We start from the raw sequence: 21,774 nt of genomic DNA, 5'->3' as shown, positions 1-21,774 counted from the left end.
TTTAAGTATGTAAGTACTGGCAAAAATTTAAGAAAGTAATAAAGAAATGAAGAAAAGGAGGGAAGAAAAAAAATACCATCACAACAAAAAATATAATTAAAGGAGTCTTAATTTATATTTGAGGAACAGCCTGGATTTCAGGTTTAATTTCAATGCTTCCATCCTTGGATTAGACAACCTCCTAATCTTCTAAGTCTAAAATCAACATTCTTGGTCTCACTGCAGAGTGGAAAAGGGGGCCAAGAAAAGGGATGGAAAACCAACTCTGTATTTTGTTTTTTTTTTAAGACTATGTGACCCAGTTCACTAGTGGAGCTGATGGAATTCCAGCTGAGCTATTTCAAATCCTGAAAGATGATGCTGTGAAAGTGCTGCACTGAATATGTCAGCAAATTTGGAAAACTCAGCAGTGGCCACAGGACTGGAAAGGGTCAGTTTTCATTCCAATCCCAAAGAAAGGCAATGCCAAAAAATATTCAAACTACCATACAATTGCACTCATCTTACACACTAGTAAAGTAATGCTCAAAATTCTCCAAGCCAGGCTTCAGCAGTATGTGAACCATGAACTTCCAGATGTTCAAGCTGGTTTTAGAAAAGGCAGAGGAACCAGAGATCAAATTGCCAACCACTGGATCATCAAAAAAGAGAGTTCCAGAAAAACATCTATTTCTGCTTTATTGACTATGCCAAAACCTTTGACTGTGTGGATCACAATACACTGTGGAAAATTCTGAAAGAGTTGAGAATACCTGACCACCTGACCTGCCTCTTGAGAAACCTATATGAAGTCAGGAAGCAACAGTTAGAACTGGACATGGAACAACAGACTGGTTCCAAATAGGAAAAGGAGTACATCAAGGCTGTATATTGTCACCCTGCTTATTTAACTTCTATGCAGAGTACATTGTGAGAAATGCTGGGCTGGAAGAAGCACAAGATGGCAGCAAGATTTCTGGGAGAAATATCGATAACCTCAGATATGCAGATAACACCACCCTTATGGCAGAAAGTGAAGAGGAACTAAAAAAAGCCTCTTGATGAAAGTGAAAGAGGAGAGTGAAAAAGTTGGCTTAAAGCTCAACATTCAAAAAACGAAGATCATGGCATCTGGTTCCATCACTTCATAGCAAATAGATGGGGAAAAAGTGGAAACAGTGTCAGACTTTATTTTTGGGGGCTCCAAAATCACTGCAGATGGTGATTGCAGCCATGAAATTAAAAGACACTTACTCCTTGGAAGGAAAGTTATGACCAACCTAGATAGCATATTCAAAAGCAGAGACATTACTTTGCCAACAAAGGTCCATCTAGTCAAGGCTATGGTTTTTCCAGTGGTCATGTATGGATGTGAGAGTTGGACTGTGAAGAAAGCTGAGTGCCAAAGAATTGATGCTTTTGAACTGTGGTGTTGGAGAAGACTCTTGAGAGTCCCTTGGACTGCAAGGAGATCCAACCAGTCCATCATAAAGGAGATCAGTCCTGGGTGTTCATCAGAAGGACTGATGTTGAAGCTGAAACTCCAATACTTTGGCCACCTGATGCGAAGAGCTGACTTATTTGAATAAGATCCTGATGCTGCGAAAGACTGAGGGTAGGAGGAGAAGGGGACAACAGAGGATGAGATGGTTGGATGGCATCACCAACTCGATGGACATGAGTTTGGGTAGGCTCCAGGAGTTGGTGATGGACAGGGAGGCCTGGAGTGCTGTGGTTCATGGGGTCGCAAAGAGTCAGACATGCCTGAGCGACTGAACTGAACTGACCCAGTTCAAAAAGTAAATTATAATTTTTCAAGTAAAACCTATGTCCCTACTCTCTATCTCTACCCCCAAAACACTAAGGCAGGAGGGTGGACAAAATGAATAGATGGGCTTGAACACACTGTTCCATTATTTTCTATTTGTTCAGATAACAAATACAAAATAAGCAAATTTGGCCTGCCTTTCTCAACAAGACAATAGGTCAAATTCAGCCCTTATTCTGATTGCTCATTCAGCAAATACTCATTAGCCACTCACTGTATCACTGGCCACCCTAGAGAGTTGGGGCAGACAGCCAACAAGGCCACAGGGTCTCTGCTGTCAGGAGCTTTGAATATAGTGGCAGTGACTATTAAATACTCATACCTGCCAAGTCTAACTAGGTGAAGTTCTGAGCATTAGACTTGGACCAAAAGGTACCTAACTTTGCCCTGGTCAGTTGGGAGAACTGACCAGGAGATAAGACAAGACTCTCCCCCTTTCAGTCTCTGCATCTATTCTCTTGGCCTGTAGTGCAGGACCATCTTCACTTTCTTTTACAAGTTCAGGGACAAGGCCAAGGATGAAAGTGAGGAAACCAGGGCCAAAGCACAAATGAGTCTCTTAACAGCTGCCACAAGGGAAGGAGTAGCTGCTGTGTGACCAGAGCTGGAAACATCAGTAGAGGTGCTGCTGGCAACGGTGGCCTGGGCCAGTCCAGTACAGTCAAGAACATAACCTTTGATTCATTCTGGCTGTGCAGAACTGACTTAACAGACCCACCAACTCATGTAGCTTCCACCAAAATGCATCTCCCAACAAAGCATCGCCATCTTACCACGATTTCTGTTGGGGAAGAAGACAGACTCTGTTTTGCTGGTACAATGAAATAACCCAGTGCTAAGAAATCACAGTTAAGGATGCACTTAACACCTACAACAGCTTCCCTATGGCTCAGCTGGTAAAGAATCTACCTGCAGTGTGGGAGACCTGGCTTTGATCCCTGGGCTGGGACGATCGCCTGGAGAAGGAAATGGCTATCCACTCCAGTATTTTGGCCTGGAGAATTCCATGGACTATACAGCCCATGGGGTTGCAAAGAGTTGGACACAACTGAGCGACTTTCACTTTCACTTCACGCCCAAATGGGCTTTTTTCAATCAAGGTTCTAAGCACTCTTTAACATGCTACTTAGAGCTGAAAACTTAAGTTTCCAAGTCAATTTATTTCCTGAGAACACTATGAAAAGAAACAGAATCATAGATTCAATTAGAACAGCAACACTGGTTTAAAGCAACTCAGCTTTAAAGTTGCTTTTGGCCAGGGATTAGTTGGTAAACTGGGTCAGGAGACCTCCATAACACTAAATATGTTAATTATTACAGAACATAAGGAAAGGGTAAACTGGTTCACGCAAAACTCAAACTTGAGTTTCCCTTCCACATCTCAGCCAACCATCCTGTGTAACTGGTAAAGTTGTGAGTAATGGTTAGAATAAAAACAGAAGGGGAGACTATTCACAGCTACTCTATGGGGATTATGAGTTATTAAAGAGATAAAAAACACAAAACAACATGCAACTAGCCTCAAGTCACCCTGATACTACTTTCTAAATACTTTAATAAAGAAAGGTCATAAGTAGGTGTGGTATAGAAGTATATAACTAGTGTGAAATGTGCTCAATATACTGCTAGGTCAAGAAAAAAACTACATCCATTATGTCCCTGGGTACATAATACAACATAATGTGTGTTACGTGTGTATCATATACACAGAAAAAAAACAGGTAAGCTTATATATTAAAATGTCTATTAAATATATATTAAAATTTCACCAAAATATAAAATAAAAACCTCAGAAAAGAATGATATTTCTTTCCACTGAATGGTTTTCCTCTTTTCTTGAATAGATAGGTACAAAAGTGTGAAAGCATTAGTCACCTAGTCATATTCGACTCTTTGCAACCACATGGACTGTAGCCCACCAGGCTCCTCTGTCCATGGAATTCTCCAGGCAAGAATACTAGAGTGGATTGCCATTTCCTTCTCCAGGGGATCTTCCCGACCCAGGTATCAAACCTGAGTCTCTTGTATTGCAGGTAGACTCTTCACTGTCTGAACCACCAGGGAAGCCTTATTACTTGTATTAAAAAGTATACTGTACTTACTTATGGGCTTCCCTGGTGGCTCAGAGGTTAAAGCATCTGCCTGGAATGCGGGAGACCCAGGTTCGATCCCTGTGTTGGGAAGATCCCCTGGAGAAGGAAATGGCAACACACTCCAGTACTCTTGCCTGGATAATCCCACAGAGGGAGGAGCCTGGTAGGCTATAGCCCATGGGGTCGAAAAGAGTTGGACACGACTGAGCGACTTCACTTTCACTTACTTATAAGCCGCGATACTGGAAAATACCAAAGTAACCAAAAAATAGTGAGAAGAAAACTTAATGTCACAAATCATGTCTTAATATCTGTTAAAGGCAATTCTGGGAGACAGTCAGAACAGCTGTCCTGGGATGCACTGTATCTTCCTCCCAATACACTCAGCATCCAAATGCCAACATACCAGCCTGGCTTTAAAGTAGATACTGGGAGTAAATGCAATCTGGTCCGGTAAGCCTGGGAAATGGTCTAGGACTTACACGACTGGCCACCTCTCAACCCTGCCTGCTCTGGGGTCACTGAACGCCCACCACTGCTCACATGCTCCTGTGCCTACTGTGTGCTCCCCAGGAGAGCTGGCCACCACTGTTTCCCAAACTTGACTCCCAAGTCCTTCTGAAGCAGAGGCTCTGGGACCTCCAGTGGGTTCTCTCGCATCACAGTGATCCTGGGGAACCATTATCCCTGAATATCAAATCTACTAATTACCCAAATTCTCTGGGAAAAAACAAGTCCTCAGAAATTAAAGTATTCATACATAGTGGGTGATAGGAGGGGTAAGTTTTCAAGATAAAACCAGAAAGTATATGGCAACCTTACCATACAAATTTACTTGCTAATTCTAAATACTAATTAAAATAGCAGAAAATTCAAAGTATGTTCAAAGAATGTTAAAAAAAAGGAACAAAAATTGAGTTAAATTAGTAAAAATGTATTCTTTTTTTTTAAAACCAATTAACCTCAGATATGCAGATGACACCACCCTTATGGCAGAAAGTGAAGAGGAACTTTTAAAAAGCCTCTTGATGAAAGTGAAAGTGGAGAGTGGAAAAGTTGGCTTAAAGCTCAACATTCAGAAAACAAAGATCATGGCATCCGGTCCCATCACTTCATGGGAAATAGATGGGGAAACAGTGGAAACAGTGTCAGACTTTATTTTTGGGGGCTCCAAAATCACTGCAGATGGTGATTGCAGCCATGAAATTAAAAGACGCTTACTCCTTGGAAGGAAAGTTATGACTAACCTAGACAGTATATTCAAAAGCAGAGACATTACTCTGCCAACTAAGGTCCGTCTAGTCAAGGCTATGGTTTTTCCTGTGGTCATGTATGGATGTGAGAGTTGGACTGTGAAGAAGGCTGAGCACCGAAGAATTGATGCTTTTGAACTGTGGTGTTGGAGAAGACTCTTGAGAGTCCCTTGGACTACAAGGAGATCCAACCAGTCCATTCTGAAAGAGGTCAGCCCTGGGATTTCTTTGGAAGGAATGATGCTAAAGCTGAAACTCCAGTACTTTGGCCACCTCATGCGAAGAGTTGACTCATTGGAAAGGACTCTGATGCTGGGAGGAATTGGGGGCAGGAGGAGAAGGGGACGACAGAGGATGAGATGGCTGGATGGCATCACTGACTTGATGGACGTGAGTCTGAGTGAATTCCGGGAGTTGGTGATAGACAGGGAGGCCTGGCGTGCTGCAATTCATGGGGTCACACAGAGTCGGACATGACTAAGTGACTGAACTGAACTGGTTTGATAAGCTACAACTCATCTCTGCTGAAAAAATATTTTACATAGCCTCAGAGAACAAGCCCCAAACGTCAAATTGACTCTATTACTAATGGCAATTCTGACCTGGGGGAATTCCTACAATTAAGTCCTTAAAGTTTTGCCTCTACTATTAAACCCAATGAACTAGAACCACCATTACTATTATTGAAGAAAGCAATTTCTTTAGAAGGTGGGTCAAAAAGTGGGGCAAAGAAGGGGTAGAATTAATTTAATTTTGTATCCTCCTGGGAATCCTGATATTAATGCTTTAATTTCCCCAAAAAAATGAATGCCATGTTACAACCACAGGACTGCAAGGAGTCCCAATTCCAGCTGTAAAGAGGCACTGCTGGGGAGGTGGGGGTGGGAGGCTCAAGAGGGAGGGGATATACGTACACTTATAACTGATACAAGGTGCTGTACAGCAGAAATCAACACAACACGGTAAAGCAATTACCCTCCAATTAAAAATTAAGAAAGAGTCACTGCTTTGAGTTATTAATAAAAGCCAGGCCGGAAGGTTAAATCCACCCGTGCACGTGGGTGATTTCACTGGATTCACTTTAGCAGCCCCAGATTTAAAGTGAGGGGAGAAAATACAGTCCACTGGCACCATCAGTGAGTCACCTTAAAATCTCATCTACTTTCACAGTGCTTTCTAAGGAGGGTCATTAGTACAAATCAAAACGTGAGGAAAACCTCCAGCAGGACATAAAATATCTTAAAAGCAGTATACCCAGAGGCAAGGGCAGATGCTCATCTTCCCAAGTGAAACGTAGCCTGATAAAGTGTTCAGGCCAAGATGGGCAGCCCAAATCACACTCCTTGTGCTGAAGTCATTTAAAACTCAATGAAATGTATTTTGCCAGAAATACCGTTTCACAAAAATACTTCACGCCACCGGCAAGAGCAGAAAGCAGTTCAGCTGACCTCTCGGCCATAGGCCAGGACTACTGAGAAAGAAGGAAGAATGAGAGCCTCCAAACTGACAAGGACACGGAGCCAAACATCAGGAGCCTGGTCAGATGTGAGAGGCCAGTCCTGCACTGGGAGTGTATCAGCCAGGATTCTGGCAAACACTTGCCAGATCCAGCGGACAGGGAGGGGCCCTCTCTCAGCAGATGTGACGTGAACTCTGACTAGCAAGGCCACAGAAGAGGAACACAAAGAATGCAGAAAACAACAGTCATCATACTTAACCACAGAGTAAGCAGCCTGAAAGTCACTGAAATTATCAGATGCTCCCAGACACTTGAAAGATCTCTGCTGCCACTGGGAGAAAGACAGTGAAATGCCTTCCAAATGCTTAGGTGGCTGGACACATCCCAGCTGACCACGGTCTACACCGTGAAACCCCCGTCACTGTGGATCCTTTCTTTAGAAAAACAAAGAATTTTATTTTACTGCCTTTTCATATCCCGTAAATCTGAGGACGAAGCCTTAGGAGAAGGAAGACAGAAAGCGACGCAATGACAAAATGAACATCATCTGAAATATCACAGGGCTTTAGGACTCACAGATTCGTAAAGATGTTAGTGATAAATCTCATCATTTTTGAAGATGGTTCTTATGTGTGGGCTTGATCTTTAAAGGTTATTTGGTTTTCATTATTAGAAACATTTTTCATCTTATTTTGCCCCTTGATGTGTTGAGTTGTCGGGGCCTGCCATCTAGTGGTGATGTGTTCTGACAAGCAACCCTAGAAAACAACACAACTGGCCTTTTAGAAGGACACCGAAGAATCAAATGACAGGAGCAGAAGTCACCAAGATCAGGCTAACAGACAGATCCAGCCTTCATCCTCTACTGGGTTATTAACTCACTGTAACCTCACGGGTGGAACTGATTTACTTCAGGCACCACAAGGTCTCTGAGCATTTTTACCAACTTCAGACATTTAATACTGGGGCTTTTTTTTTTTTTTAAAGAAACCTCAAAACATTCAAAATAATCATAACTAATTTTTGAATTTTGGTTTAAAGACTGAAACTCAAAACATTATATAACCATTATAAATGGCAATTACAGAGACCCTACAATAACCCAGAGAAACATTCTCCATACAAACAAGTAGAAAGGCAGCATGAAAACATGTCCACCATGACTTACCCTGACCAACAGTATGCCTACACGTGGGCAATGAATAAAAGGAAGAATTGGGAATTTAAAGAAAAGGTGGCAGGGTCCAAGTGACCTGACACCTGGCAGATGCCCAGTCACAGAGCGAACAGTAGGAAACCTTTACAAAAAGAGCAAATACATGAATAAGGTTTTTCATATTGTTTTGCTATTTCCTTCCAAAGACCTCAATGGTGGCCTGAAGGTTTCAAACCATCTTCAATCTAAACTAGTAATGGTTCAGGCTACACCTTTCCCTGGAACACTTGTGCTGCAGGATGTGGTGTAAAAGGGTGCACACATGCTCAGTCACTCACTCATGTCCTTCTCTCTGCGATCCCCCCAAGCGCCTCTGTCCATAGGATTACCCAGGCAAGAATACTAGAGTGGGACACCACTTCCTCCTCCAGGGGATCTTCCCAACCCAGGGACTGAACCCACATCTCCTGCACTGGCAGGCTGATTCTGTACCTCTGAGCCACCAGGACAGCCTGTGTGAAAGGGTACCTTGGTCAGATAAACAGTACTGAGTAACATCTCATAAATTCACAGTGTACATTAGCGTATCAGAAGACCCAGAGTGCTACAATGATGAAACCCACTGATCTTAGTTATTAGTTAACACAGCCACGGCCCACACTCACCTGACCACAGAATCTTTTCTTCCACAGAACCCCTATTAATTTCAGCATGCAGAGGGCCCAGTTAAGGGGAGACAGAGGGGGACATAAACCCTGACCCCAGGCTACAGGGGCACCACAAAAGATATAAGCCTGCAGGTTCTAGCATGGTGGCAGCAGCATGATCAGAAGAACATGTTTTGGGGAACACTGCCTTCAGAGATCTAACAAGCAGCATCAATCCAAAACTCCTGACACACTTAACCTCCCTCCACCTTTAGTTAAGCAGCAGCCATGCTCTGAAATAATAACTAGAGACAGCCCTGGCCCTCTTTCCAAACGGTTCTTTTGAGATACTAATGAGTAACCTATGTTCACACAGAACTTACCATCTTTTATCGTAGTACAGTTTGCCGTCTTCTATCCGAGCTTCAAATCTCTGGGCTGGAGACTCTGCAGGGGTGGTGGGCAAGTGTTCAGGAGAGGATGGGGATGCTGGAGGAACCAAAGAGATATTCCCATGACTAAGCATGTCACAAGCATGCGAGTCCATTCACTAACATGCTTTAAGTGAAATGCTATTTAAAAGGGGGTAAGGGTCCTCGTGATCCTCAAGTTCTTACCATTGTAATAAATGGAAATTCAACAAAATTCTTGTACATCACATCCTCAAAACAACTCTGTGAGCAGGCAAGGCAAAGATTAACCTCCCCACAGAAGAGAAACTGAAACCTGAGGCTCAGGCAGGCTAAGGATGTGCCCAAGGTGACTGGGGGTAGGACTAAAACACCACTGACAATAAGACGCTCCAGTGGGCAAGAACTGGAAAAATCTCTTTAAATTTATAAAAATTAAATGTCTAGAAATATTTATTAAGAGATAGAGCAGGTTACTGGGGTATGTATCGAGTCAAGCTAATAGTGCTGATAACTAAAATGGGATCAAATCATCTAAATTCACAACCCGCCCCCACCAGGCCTTCAGACACTCAGAACTTCTCTCCGGACCATAGTGGCTTTCAGGAGGGAATTATTTAGAGTGGCAAGAATCTTGTTTCCTTTCACAAGACTCACCTCATGGACGGATGTGTAAGTAATTACCATGTTTAAAAACAACAACAAAAAAAATGCCTTGCCAGTTCAGAGTTCTATTTTGCAGCCTAGCAAAGACCCTTGAGTGCTGCTCTGAATGAAGCACCCTAAACACTGGGCCTGTCTCTTCTGTAAGCTGGGACTGGGAGTAGCCTGAAAGGCCCTTAGGAGAACCAGCCTGTGAAAAGCCACTGGATAAGCACGCCTCGTGCTGAACTCTACCAAGTGACTAATACTGAAATATCCTCTGATTTCATTTTCAGAAATGGATCTGTGCTGACATCTTATGCCTAATGCCTACAAAGGAAAGGAAAAAATCATGTCTTTTTTACAATAAATCCTAAGGAAAAAACAAAGGTACTTTTAACATAGCAGGGTTAAAAATAAAAATCAGGGGAGGATGAGCTTAAAGGTCCCCTTTGGTTTCCATGATGACTGCTCTTAGGTAAATGATGAATGTTTTCTTTTTGAAAACCATGACAACTCCTTGTCAGGCATTCACATGCTTTTCCAATGATACAATAAAAGGCTGCCCAAACGCCTGTAACATTGTGCACTTACCTGGTCTCTTGGGTGACTTCAGCTGTAGGAAGAACAACAAAAAAATCTTAGAGAAAATCATTTCAGATGCAACTTAAGGTATCAAAGGTATCACAGTGATTTCACAAGCAACATGTGAACAAAATAAAGCCCGAGCTTTCAAATAAACATTAAAAAAAATCACACTGTACCTTATTTAACGTTCTCAGATCCTCCATGATCTGCTCATCTGTTAACAAATAGTTGAGCTGGGGTGTTGAGAGTTAAAGGAATGTGTCTAAAAAGGACAGTTTCTAAGCAAACAGAATTCAACAAGATGGTGCCAGAGTTTGAGAATCTACCAAGCGAGAGGAAGTTCCACCATGTTCCTACAGTTTGCCTCTCAGAACTTTCTGATCCTCCTACTCAACGTGGTGGAGTCAGGTATGTAAAAGAATCCACATTCCCCCATCTTACAAATGTCGATGGTTAAGAAGGTGAAATGAGACTCCACAGGTAACTACAGTAACAGTGAGAGCCCAGGATGCAGGAAAAAACTTCACCTGCCACTTGTGAAGTGCTTTTGTCCCGAAGATCTGAGACTTCCACACACATACATTATCTTGCCTAGCAGCTTCAATTCTCGGTTGGGAAGATGAAGGGACCTGAAGTCATGCCCTGTCCTCCTGGCAGATAAATAAGAAAACCATTCTGTACAAATGGCTATTTATTATCTCCTCAACAGGATAAAATACAGCCCCCTGCCCCCCCCGCCCCCCCGCCCACCACGTATCCCCTTTCCATTCTTATGATGAGAGGGGTTTCTTGACGTCTAACTAAACTCTTTTTTTGCTTCAATTGAACAGCAGTTTGCAATCCACTGTTTGGGGGATATAGCTGACCGAAGTACAAGAGGCACTTACTATTCTCATTTGCTACATGGAAAAATCAAGGGCACATGAAATTTTCAGCTGTCCCGAATCTCCAAGTGAGTGTAAAAGGAGCCCAGAGTCCCTTTCCAAATGACTGCTCTCTGCAACTCCCTCCCACTCAAAGCAGAAACAACTGAGGACTCCAATCATAAAATGGCCACCCTCTATCTCACGGACGAATATATGTTCTTTCCAACCTAATATGACAATTCCTGTAGGACAATGGCCATGTTCAGTCTATCAAAAGGAAAAGCAAAGGATTCAGTGGTCTAAAGGAAAAGGCGTGATGAAGGCTTGATGCGAGTGGATATCAGGAGCAGGTTTCCTCCTCTTGTCTGGGATGGGGACAGGATCATTCGGTCGCCTCCGCAACTTTCTGGTCATGATGGGTTTCACTTCCATGGAGTCTGTGGCAAGAATGGAATGGGTAAAGCTATCCAACTGCCACCTGAAGTCAGCAAGAATCCACAGTAGGACTATCAGCCCCAGAGCCACCCCATCAGGGCTGTTTTATGGGGGATGTCCAGTCCATCTGAGTCAGATGCCGGATGACTTCCGAGGGGCCTGTGCTCAGGAGACTCTGAAGGCTGACCCAAGCACACACACCCCTCAGAAACGGCAGCCCCCTGCAGCTTCCCACTGCAGCTGCTGCGGCTCCGCTCTGACTCCCTGGAAACTAGGCGTTTTCCCTCTTCCGCCTCTCTCCAATCAAGAGGCCACAGAGCAGTAGGTGCTTAGGATTGGAAGGAATTTCTGGGTTGTCTCCATTAATTCCTGCCCTTCCCACAGACAGTGAGTGAACCAAAGCCCAGTGGTGTAATAGGCTCTTGAGAGGCCTCTAGCCTCAGTCTCAACATTTTTACATGAGATTTACAAACCTGAACTCTTATTATTTTATTTTACCACCTTTTCTAACTACCCGACTATCCAGACTGATATACCCTGAAGGCTCCTGGTAAAGGTCTAGTTTCCTCCTCCTTGACTTCTCTCGACTGGCTGTCACTGTGGCCACCTCCCCTCATACACAACCTCTCCCCAAGGTCCCTTCTTCTCTTCTGGTTTCCATCCTTGGCCTCCGTTTTGCTGGCCTGCTTCTTAGATGCAAGTGAGCTCTGAGGTCTTGTCAGTTCTCGCTCCAGCTCCACCCACCCTGCCGCACAGCACCCTACACCGCCACACATTCTTCTCCAGGTTCCGAGTGAACCACTTCTTCCCTGTGATTCACCCCCAAGACCATCTCCTCCACCACCCACCCTCCCTAGTCAGAGCCAACTGTCATCTGTGACTTTCTTCACTTACACATCAGATCCCTCAGATAATGGCAGTTCTGCCCTTTCACTGGACTTCCCACGGGGCACTAGTGGTAAAGAATCCACCTGCCAATGCAGGAGACTTAAGTGATGCGGGTTCGATCCCTAGGTTGGGAAGATCCCCTGGAAGAGGGCGTGGCAACCCACTCCACTATTCTTGCTTGGAGAATCCCACAGACAGAGGAGCCTGGCGGGCTACCGTCCGTGGGGTCGCAAAGAGTCAGACACAACTAAAGCAACTTAGCACTCACACATGCTGCCTTTTCACTACCTCTCAACTCCACCCTCTTATCATACCCTCACCTCTGTCAAAGGGCTCTTCCTCAGACACAGATCAGATCACTCATCACATCACTCTTCTCAGGAAACATATCGATGCCTTGCTTTAGCTACAGAATAAAGGCCATGCCGGCTTCCCTGGTGGCTCAGATGGTAAAGCGTCTGCCTGCAATGCAAGAGACCTGGGCTCAATCCCTGGGTCGGGAAGATCCCCTGGAGAAGGAAATGGCAACCCACTCCAGTACTCTTGCCTGAAAAACTCCATGGACTGAGGAGCCTGGTAGGCTACAGTCCATGGGGTCACAAAGAGTTGGACATGACTGAGCGACTTCACTCACTTCTCCCTTCTGGTCTCTGTCCCTTCTCCTCCCTGCACAGAGTCTCTGCGCGAGCTTTTCAACTCTTCTGTCACCCACAGGCACTGCCCTGTTTATGCCTTCAGCCACTGCGGGCCGTCCCTTGCCCAGCCGCCTCTTTTCTGCCAGGCAACTCCTACACACAGCAACCTCCGAGAGCCAGCTCAACACTCCCCCTGCTGTTACGGCTTCTGAGAAGTCCTGCCTTCTTCCCAGCAACCAGAGCATCTGTATGAGCCCCTCCACCAAGCTCCTGGTCGCTCCCCCAGCAGACACACGAACTCCACCCCAAGGCCGAGCACACTTCCGGCACACAGCAGGGGCTGGCTGCACAGGATTTCCCACAGAACAACTAGATGAAGTCAAGTCTGAGGCTGAGGGCCAGTTCATTTGTGACTGTCACCTACATGAACAGCTGACAGGACAGCCTGACAGAACTCGACGTGGCCTGTCCACCACGGCAACGCGCAAGGCCCGAGAGGATATAACGGGGGAGAATGAGAGGCCGTCTCCCTAAGAGACCTCTCTTCCCCTGTGCTGAGACGCCACCCTCCCGGTTTCTTACTGGTTGCGTGGGTGGGAATCCCCGTGGCAGTGTGTGGCGTGTCAGGCAGGCTGAGTAAATAAATGCTCTTGCACCTCAAGTTTCCTCATCTATAAAATGTACGTACCGGTAACGCTCCCCTCACAGGGTGCTGTGAGGATTACATGGCGACAGGTGTAAAGCCCTCAACATGGTGCCTGGCGTAACTCGAGTTCAGTCAATGCCAGTTTTTATCATCGAGCTCTCAGCCAGGATAAAAACCATACAAAGATCTTTCTGAGAAGTCATGGCACAAACAGCTGCAATAGAAGTTACAAACTTGAAGCCAACTGCTGTCAACCGTGAGGCTTTACAACATTTAGACCTAATCCGGAAGATGAAAGCACACCAGAGATAAGGCACCAAGACTCCAGCCAAGTGTGCCCTGCCCTCCAGGGGCAGGAGATACATGATGGAAACAAGCAGGGAGCAGGAGAGCTGAGAAGATCTGGGAATAAGCTGGTCCATTCAAAGCCAAACAACTCAGCAAAAAATCACTGCACCCAATCACTCACAGATAAGAAAACAATCGAATTCTCCTCTGCAATGGTAAAAATCAATCCATTTCACTGGCCTAGTCATGGCATTAGCCTAATGAATTTACCCAAGACTACTTCAGCATAAGGAAGGTGCTCTGAGGAAATCTCTGAAATCAATTAGCATGTCCCCACCACTGTCTACGAGAGTGAGTGAGCAGGAAGTTGTCCTGGCCCAGGGTCCAGGTGGAGGATGTAATTCAAGGGGAAGGGCAACACAGTAAGACTGTTTACTTAACTCACTTTGCCCCAGTCCCAGCAAGGTTTGCATGGTTGGCTTCCACAGACGATCTTTCATAGAAAGATGAGAGGTGCTGGCCACCTGGGTCTGAGCTGATCTGGAAATTATAGCTCTCACCAGAATCAACAGGCTGGGTTTACATCAGTCTCCTGGGTTTAACCAGGGGTCCCAAATGCTCTGACAAAAGACAAACTTCTGGGACTGAAACTCAGACTTCAAAAGTGTGGCCACCCTGGAGAAGACACTCGAGCAGGAAACAGCATCGTCTCCGATGGAAAAGCCACGGCAGGGTCAACACTGTGGCAGGTGGGCAGTTACCCCCAAACCAGGGGCCAGACTGCAGGCCTGGGGCAAACCCCAGGCACCCCTTTCTACTGGCAACGTCACAAACCAAGGCTGCATGGTGACTATAAATGGGTGCCTGTAAGAGACGGGTGAGGGGGTGAAAATCAAGGTCAGGTCTTTCGTAGCCAAACTGGGTAGGAATGAGGGGACTGATCTCCGTTAGGCCAGCAGCCCACAATACAGAGGTCGCACTTCAAGGGTGAACCCATCAGGACCCCACAATGCTTGGATTCCACAATGGCAGCATCAGAAAAGAACGATGGGGGACGAGCCCGCCCCACCCCAAATCCAGGTTCCCTCTTCCATCCTCTCCCCCATGCCATTTGTTTGGAGTCTCTTCTGACTTCCAAGGGTCCCTGCTCACCGGCATCTGGTCTGTGTGGTGTGAACCCCCTCCTGCATCACTACAACCACACGTGTTTTGTAAAGCTTCCTTGCCACTAGAAACCAGCCTGACACATCTTTACCTTCATTTAGGACACTCCTCTGTCAGAACCACCTCACACTGAGGAAGGCTCGGAACCACGTCAGTCCTGTAACTATGAGAACACGGGCTCCTTGAGGACACAGGCCTTCCGGGCAGCTCATTCTGTGACGCACTCAGTGCCACAGGAGTTTGGAGGGCTTCTGGAGTCAGCATCACGTGGTGGTTAACAGAACATGCCTGGAGTCGGAGAATCATCTCACTGGGACGCTTGGAGCAAAGGGCTCCATTCCCACGCGCCTGCCCTCCTAAGTCAAGTTGAAGGAGTCGCAGGGGCTGAATGAGGTTCCAGTTTCACCGGCCCTCAGTGCCTGCTCTGTGTGCCAGCCTCCCAGGGGCACATCGCACCATCTCCACATCAGACCTCCACAGCGGGTTCTATCAGCTCCCTCCCAAACAACAAAACCCCACCACAGAAGCAAGTCCAAGGCAGGGCTGGGGTTCATCCACTCCTGTCAGCCTTCAGTGGCAGCTCTCGAACACCTAGCTCGAGGTAAGTACTCAGAGCTCCTATTTGATGTTATCATTACTCATGGCTCTCGCCATGAATCCACTATCTTCCAAGGAACCTCACAGGCTTTACTGAGGTCATGAATATCTTCCACAGGGGCCTGCAGGTTGGTTGGAAGACGCCCCTGGTGAGGCACGCACTTAAAAAAGAAGATGAAGTGGTGGTTAGTGGGCTGTCAGCAGGCAGGAGAAAAGACGGCTGGCCTAAGGTAGGAATGGGACACAGAAACGAAGAAAGATAAAGCCCCCACACATATTCAAGCTCATGAAGGTCTCATTAATTATCACAGTTACTTATAACTTTGGTCTCAACTGCAGAGAAAACTCACACTTGGGTGATTCTATCTATAATCTCACTCCTTCAAGTGTGGTCTGACCAGCAGCATCATAGGCCCTGAAGAGGTGGTCAGAAATGCAGATCACTGGCTCCACTGCAGAACCCCCGAATCAGAATCTGCATTTTACCAAGACCACAGGTGACTCACATCCACACTCAAGGTGAGGGAATCGCGGCTCACATCCCAGTTTCTTTACGACAGTACACCTTCCTGCCTGAACAACCCAGCTGTCCCGAAGTCTCCACCAGTGGTTCACACAGCCTAGAGAATGTCCCACCATTTCCCACAGAGGGCTGTAAAGGCTGAAGTCCTGCTCAGATAGAGCACTTCACCAGGAACGCCTGTTTTCCAACGGGTTATCTGGTTTGAGTTTCTCATCGGACCCACACTCCATTTTGTTTTTCAAGAGATCTTCACGTTGAACCAGAAAAGGAAATTTTAAGAAGCATCTTTTCTGGGCAGAGCTAGGCAGCACTGATACTGGGCATCAATCCACAGAGGTAAAATCAGTCACTCAGCAAGAGGAAGGCAGCAGGCCTTTAAGCCGACACCATGGCAGCACCATCTGTGGAAACGCTCGTTACCCTTCTAGCTCCAGTGCCTTCCCTTCAGATAGTCCATCATTACCTTGGCAGCGCTTTCCATGCCAAGGGTACCAAACGGCTTGAGGAAGGACATCAGCACCTTTAATGACCATGGCAGGCTGTAAGCACTCCTATAGTCTATTTTACTGCGTCATAAATGATTTCCCTGCATTTATTTGTCTTTTCTACCCTGGCAGGCTCGGCCTCTTAAGTCACTGAGGATGTCTCCTGTCCCTGTTAAAATTCCGGCTGTAAAACAGCCTGGCTCACCAATGACTATTGCCTGTCAATATTTAGGATGCCAAATCACAGGTGAGGGGCTGACAGCCTTCCCCACAGATGGAAAGGGAGAGGCTGTAAACGGACAATGTTTCCCACTCGCCTAATGAAGGCTCCGAGCATCTGGTGGCTCTAGCGGGGATCGATGAGGCGTCAATGCCGCCGGAGCCACATTGGAGAAGAGGGTGTGCAGGTCAGAATACAGCCACGCAGACTGGGACCGGACAAGGCGCCACTGCGCTCTCAGTTTAATCAAAAAAGCGCCTCAACAAGACCAAGACGGTGCTGTTCTGAAGATGCTATTTTATATAGCATTCATTCTCACCAAGACATATTTCTGAGTTGCAGTCAGTGGTCTTCAAGGAATTCATTCCTTTTGCCAAGTCCTTCAAAAAGGAAGGTATCAGAAGAGAGATTTTTCAAGAGTCAGACCCCTACTTTAGACACAACCACATATCACTGGTGTGTCGTGGGCACTGGCGCTAGAAGTCCATGTCAGGGGGAGGGCCAGGTTGGCTAACAGCACCAGAAATACCAAAGGGGAAATAAAGCTCTAAACTGTTACTTCTAGCTTCAAAGTCAGCCCCGAGGACTTACATAAAACAAGGTCTTTCTGGAGCATTCAACAAAAATGAGACATGCCAGAGCCCCAGGACCTTCTGAACACGATTATAAGAGTAAATCTGGGGCTGCGCAGAAGGCATGCCATTTACAAATCCAAGTGACAAACTCACCACTGACGTGCCTTCAGTATTTGCTGGTGGAAATTTTGCCAAGTTCCAAAACAGCTAGTTCAAGCCAATTCCCATCCTGTATCCTTCTCAGAGTCATTGGTCTACATATGGCAACAGAAAAAGCAGCCCATATTGCTTCTCCCTCAAACCTGCCGAGTCCCCATATGCAGACGACTGAATCCTAGAAGGCCAGGGAGCGACTGGCTCCAAGTCTAACGTAACTTTACTAGCTTCACAGGAGAACAACTCAGTTTAGCTACCCCTGCTGAAATGTTCACAGTAACACCTGCGGTGAAGCAACAGCACAGATGATATAGCCAAAGCCTCTGTTCTCACAGTCAGGGCAAAGTTAAGACAATGCTTTTTCCATAACAAAGGTAGACCCTCCCCCACCAAAAAAAAAAAAAAAAAAAAGAGGGATTTCCACCAGCAGAGCGGAACTTGGGCAAGTAATTCGTGAAGATAAGCAAGACTGGAATGACAGCTGACCCAGGAATTTTGTTAAATAAAGCAGAAGCCCGATGCTGCAGTCACTGATAAAGGTCTACCATTTAATTTACCAACACCTGTTATGTACAGGGTCCTGTACTAGGCACTCATATTTCTAATCAGTTTTGTGGAATAAGGTATGATCAGCCTCATTTTATAGAGGGGAAAATAGGCTCAGAGAGGTTAAGTGGCTTGACTAAAGTCACACAGTCAATACAAAACAGAGCTATAACTATGACCTGCCATGTCAAAGACTGTCCCCCCACCCCTCTTTCAGCTCACTCTGCTCTGATGATGAGGAACTGACAGGAGTCAGCACTGGAGTGCCTTCCTCCCTCAAAGACCCCCTCAAATTTCCCTGGATCCTGTTCTGTGGTGCTTTCGTACCTCCAGTCAGTTCCATCGTTAGCTTTTCATTTTCGATCATTTTCTTCTTTTCCTCTAGCTCAGCAATTAAGTTCTCTTTCAACTCAACCTTCTTGTCTTCAAATTCTTTCACTGCCGCCTTCTTTTCTTTGATGTAATTTCTTTCCACTTGTTCCGTCTAAGCAAAAGAGAAACATAGATTGTGGCTATATAACCCTGGGAGCCAGGGTCTGAACACAAAGCCTTGTTCTGTGCGTAAGCACCAAGAAAATACCTTTTCTAGAAGTAAGAGAGACAGCAGCAGTCACACACCAATGAGCAGTAACAGGGTGTCTAGGAGCAAGCTTCCCAATGCATGCATGAAACTGAACCACATAACTTCTGGTTTTTATGTGAATCCCTCACTTGTAATCAGGTATTTTCCTCTCTTCCACATCTTATACTTTGGGGCTTGTATGTGGAAACAAAACCTAAGTTTCTCAAAAACAGTAAATAAACCCTTTTGAAGATACAACTTTGAAGGAAAATAGTATATTCCAGATGAAATACCTATATTCAAGATGAGTTATAAGATACCAAGACAGCCTGAGTTGCCCTATTTTTTGATGCGTACAGTAAGGTTAGATCCAGCAGTAAGATAAAGACCAACAAGAGGACAAGATCACTTATTAGGTGCCTGAACCCAGAGAGACACTCAAACAGTGAAATTATACTAAGTAAAAAAAAATGCATAAGCATCCATTTTCCAAATCTCATCATTTCCTGAAGTGAAGAACAAGGGGACTCCTCGTGGGTATGGCTGTGGGTCATGTGACCCTCTGGGCCATGACTATGCGTGTTTGTGCTGACTTCAGTCTCCAATAACGTAGCTGTGAGAAACCATGACCACTCCCCCACCCTCCCGCTTCGCCACACACACACTGGCCCCTTAGGAGCCAGCACATTACCCAAGATTTGGCCCTCATCACTGCCTGTTGGTCTGCACCTCACATGGAACCAGCACTCAGGCATCTGCTCAGTCGAAGATCTTAATCAGTCTTTCCCTCCCATCCAGAGTTTCAAAAGGATGAAACTGAGCTGATTCAGAGACCTGGCTGCTTTGAGGACCAATATAACCAACTATTAGGCCATTGTAATTCAGTGCGTGCATGTGTGCTAATTTGCTTCAGCCAGGTCCGACTCTTTGCGACCCCATGGACCACAGCCCAGCAGGCTCCTCTGTCCATGGGATTCTCCAGGCAAGAATACTAAAGTGGGTTGCCATGCCCTCCTCCAGGGGATCTTCCTGACCCAGGGATCAAATGTGCATCTCTTATATGTTTTCTGCACTGGCAAGTGAGTTTTTTACCATGTACCCCCAAACGGCCGTAATGTGAGATGAGAGTCAACAAGAAAGCAGTGAGGGGTGAGTATCCATCTGTCAAGCCCCTGGGATAAGCACAGGCTGCCCAACCAACAAACAGAATTTCTGAGCTGAGACCAAATGTCCTTTAGTCAAACAGAACCCTAGTTGAGGCTTCCAGCGGGGATTCCCTATGTCTATGTGGTGATGAAGGAAAGGCCACTGGGTTGGGAGAGCAAGATCCCACCCTGACAAAGATACTGCAAGCCCAGAAGACCCGTGGTACTTACTTCCAGCTGGAGGAAGAGCTCTGAAAGAGAGAAAACATGCAATTAGATTCGCGAAGCTGTACCACCTTTCTAGAGAGTGACGTTAGGATTCATTTAGAAGCAGTAATTGCTTTCTGAGAGCACCGTTACACAGAGTACATGTTTCCATCAGTAAAGTGTGGCTACGTGAAGAGGCAGGACTAGTTAAAATCTGGCCCTGAACAGAATCCGCTCTGGCAGCTCTGCCCAAGGGCAAAAGGGGGCAGCAGCAACCAAGCTACCCTGGCAAAGCAAAAGTAAAGTTAGCCCTTCTTTCACTGAGCACACACCCTCAACAGTCCTAAGGGACAGAAGAAACAACTCAGTTAGTCCAGAAGCAGAGGCAATGTGGATGTTTTTAAAGCCTCGTGCGCAGGGCTCTCTGTGGTGAGGAAGGACATTCCCCGAGCAGACAGAGGGCAGAGGCCCCCAGGCCTCCTGGGGCTCTGGCCACAGGCCACCCAGCCTCTGGTCACACCCAGGCCTCCACCCACAACACCCTCCAGGCTCTAACCACAACTCCAAGTCTTAGATCTACTGCAGCCCCCTCAGCAGGGCCTCTTCCGAGGCCCCGTCACCCGCCAAGGCCCTCTCAGAGCGTCCACTCACAGGATTACCAACTATTTAGCACCCACTGTGTGCCAGGAGAGTAGTGGCTGTTAACCCAGCAGCTCCCCCACCCCTAGACTACAAGGCCTCTGCGAACCCAGCAGCTAGAACAAAGTAAGTCCGTGGCTTCTCATCTTTTCTGGGTGACAGCAGAGCTGCTGCGAATGGTCCACAAAGACTGTTGGGGGCATAACACCTCCAGGGGATGCTGATCCCATCTGACAGGGTCTTCTGTGCAACCCCAACCAGTCCCACCGATTCATCCACCCACAGAGGAGCACATATGCACAGTCACACAAAACTGACAGCCTCAGTAACTTGGGATGAAGACTCCAACGTCAACCAACAATTGCTGAATGAGAAAATTAACTGAGGAAACAGACAAGCCAATCGCAATTTTCTAACCCTTAGAAGCTGCCATCCCGGCGGCACCAGGAAGCAAGGCGCACATGAGCCCCGGTGCACCCAGCCCCACATACTCACTCCTACGATTGCTGCACTCGCACCGTGTGAACGGGCCAGACGTGTGAGGTCTGCGCCATTCCGAGACATCACACCTGCACCAACAAGCCAAGCGACAATTAGCACTCAGAGCTGGTGGTGGATGTTTCAAAGCAGCCAGACACCAGACGCAACAAAAACAAGTGGATTAGCACTGCAGGAAATGTGCTTTTTAAAGCTCAAGATGCGAATGATTCAGGAGCTCTTCTACATTTTCACCTGGGGATGGGTGTGGGGGTAGGGGGTGCTGATGAAAGAACCCAGAAGATTGAGAATAGAATTAAGTAAAACTTCCTTGGTGGCAGTGAATAACAACATGCCTGCCAAGGCAGGGGACACGGGTTCAGTCCCTGGTCCAGGAAGATTCCACATGCCATGGAGCAACTCAGCCCATGCGCCACAACTAGTGAGCCTGGGTGCTGCAACTACTGAAGCCCGTGCACCTTAGAGCCTGAGCTAAACTACAAGAGAAGCCCCCACAGTGAGAAGCCCGAGCACCACACTGAAGAGTAGCTCCGACTCACAGCAACTGCAGAAAGCCCGAGCAAGGCAACAAGACCCAGTGCAGCCAAAGAAAAGAGAGATAAAAATATAAATAAATTAAAATTTTTAAATGAGTAACTTAAAAA

General features: G+C 46.3%; 1 protein-coding gene across 1 annotated transcript in view; it reads right to left on the bottom strand.

The window, feature by feature from the left end:
* The window catches only part of SUDS3 (SDS3 homolog, SIN3A corepressor complex component), a 37,646-nt gene that overhangs the window by 6,985 nt on the left and 8,887 nt on the right, over positions 1–21,774 (bottom strand). The window contains exons 5-10 of the mRNA XM_005691457.3: positions 20,018–20,037; positions 18,407–18,563; positions 11,263–11,358; positions 10,232–10,293; positions 10,062–10,083; positions 8,799–8,904 (exon numbers count right to left, since the gene is read on the bottom strand). Coding sequence (XP_005691514.3) covers positions 8,799–8,904; positions 10,062–10,083; positions 10,232–10,293; positions 11,263–11,358; positions 18,407–18,563; positions 20,018–20,037 — 463 coding nt within the window. The remainder of the gene's footprint in view (positions 1–8,798; positions 8,905–10,061; positions 10,084–10,231; positions 10,294–11,262; positions 11,359–18,406; positions 18,564–20,017; positions 20,038–21,774) is intronic.

The sequence above is a fragment of the Capra hircus genome, chromosome 17 (genome assembly GCF_001704415.2).
Source record: "Capra hircus breed San Clemente chromosome 17, ASM170441v1, whole genome shotgun sequence".
Taxonomy (NCBI): Eukaryota; Metazoa; Chordata; class Mammalia; order Artiodactyla; family Bovidae; genus Capra; species Capra hircus.
Note: the sequence above shows the minus strand (reverse complement) of the source record. Positions and strands in the feature narration are given on the sequence as shown.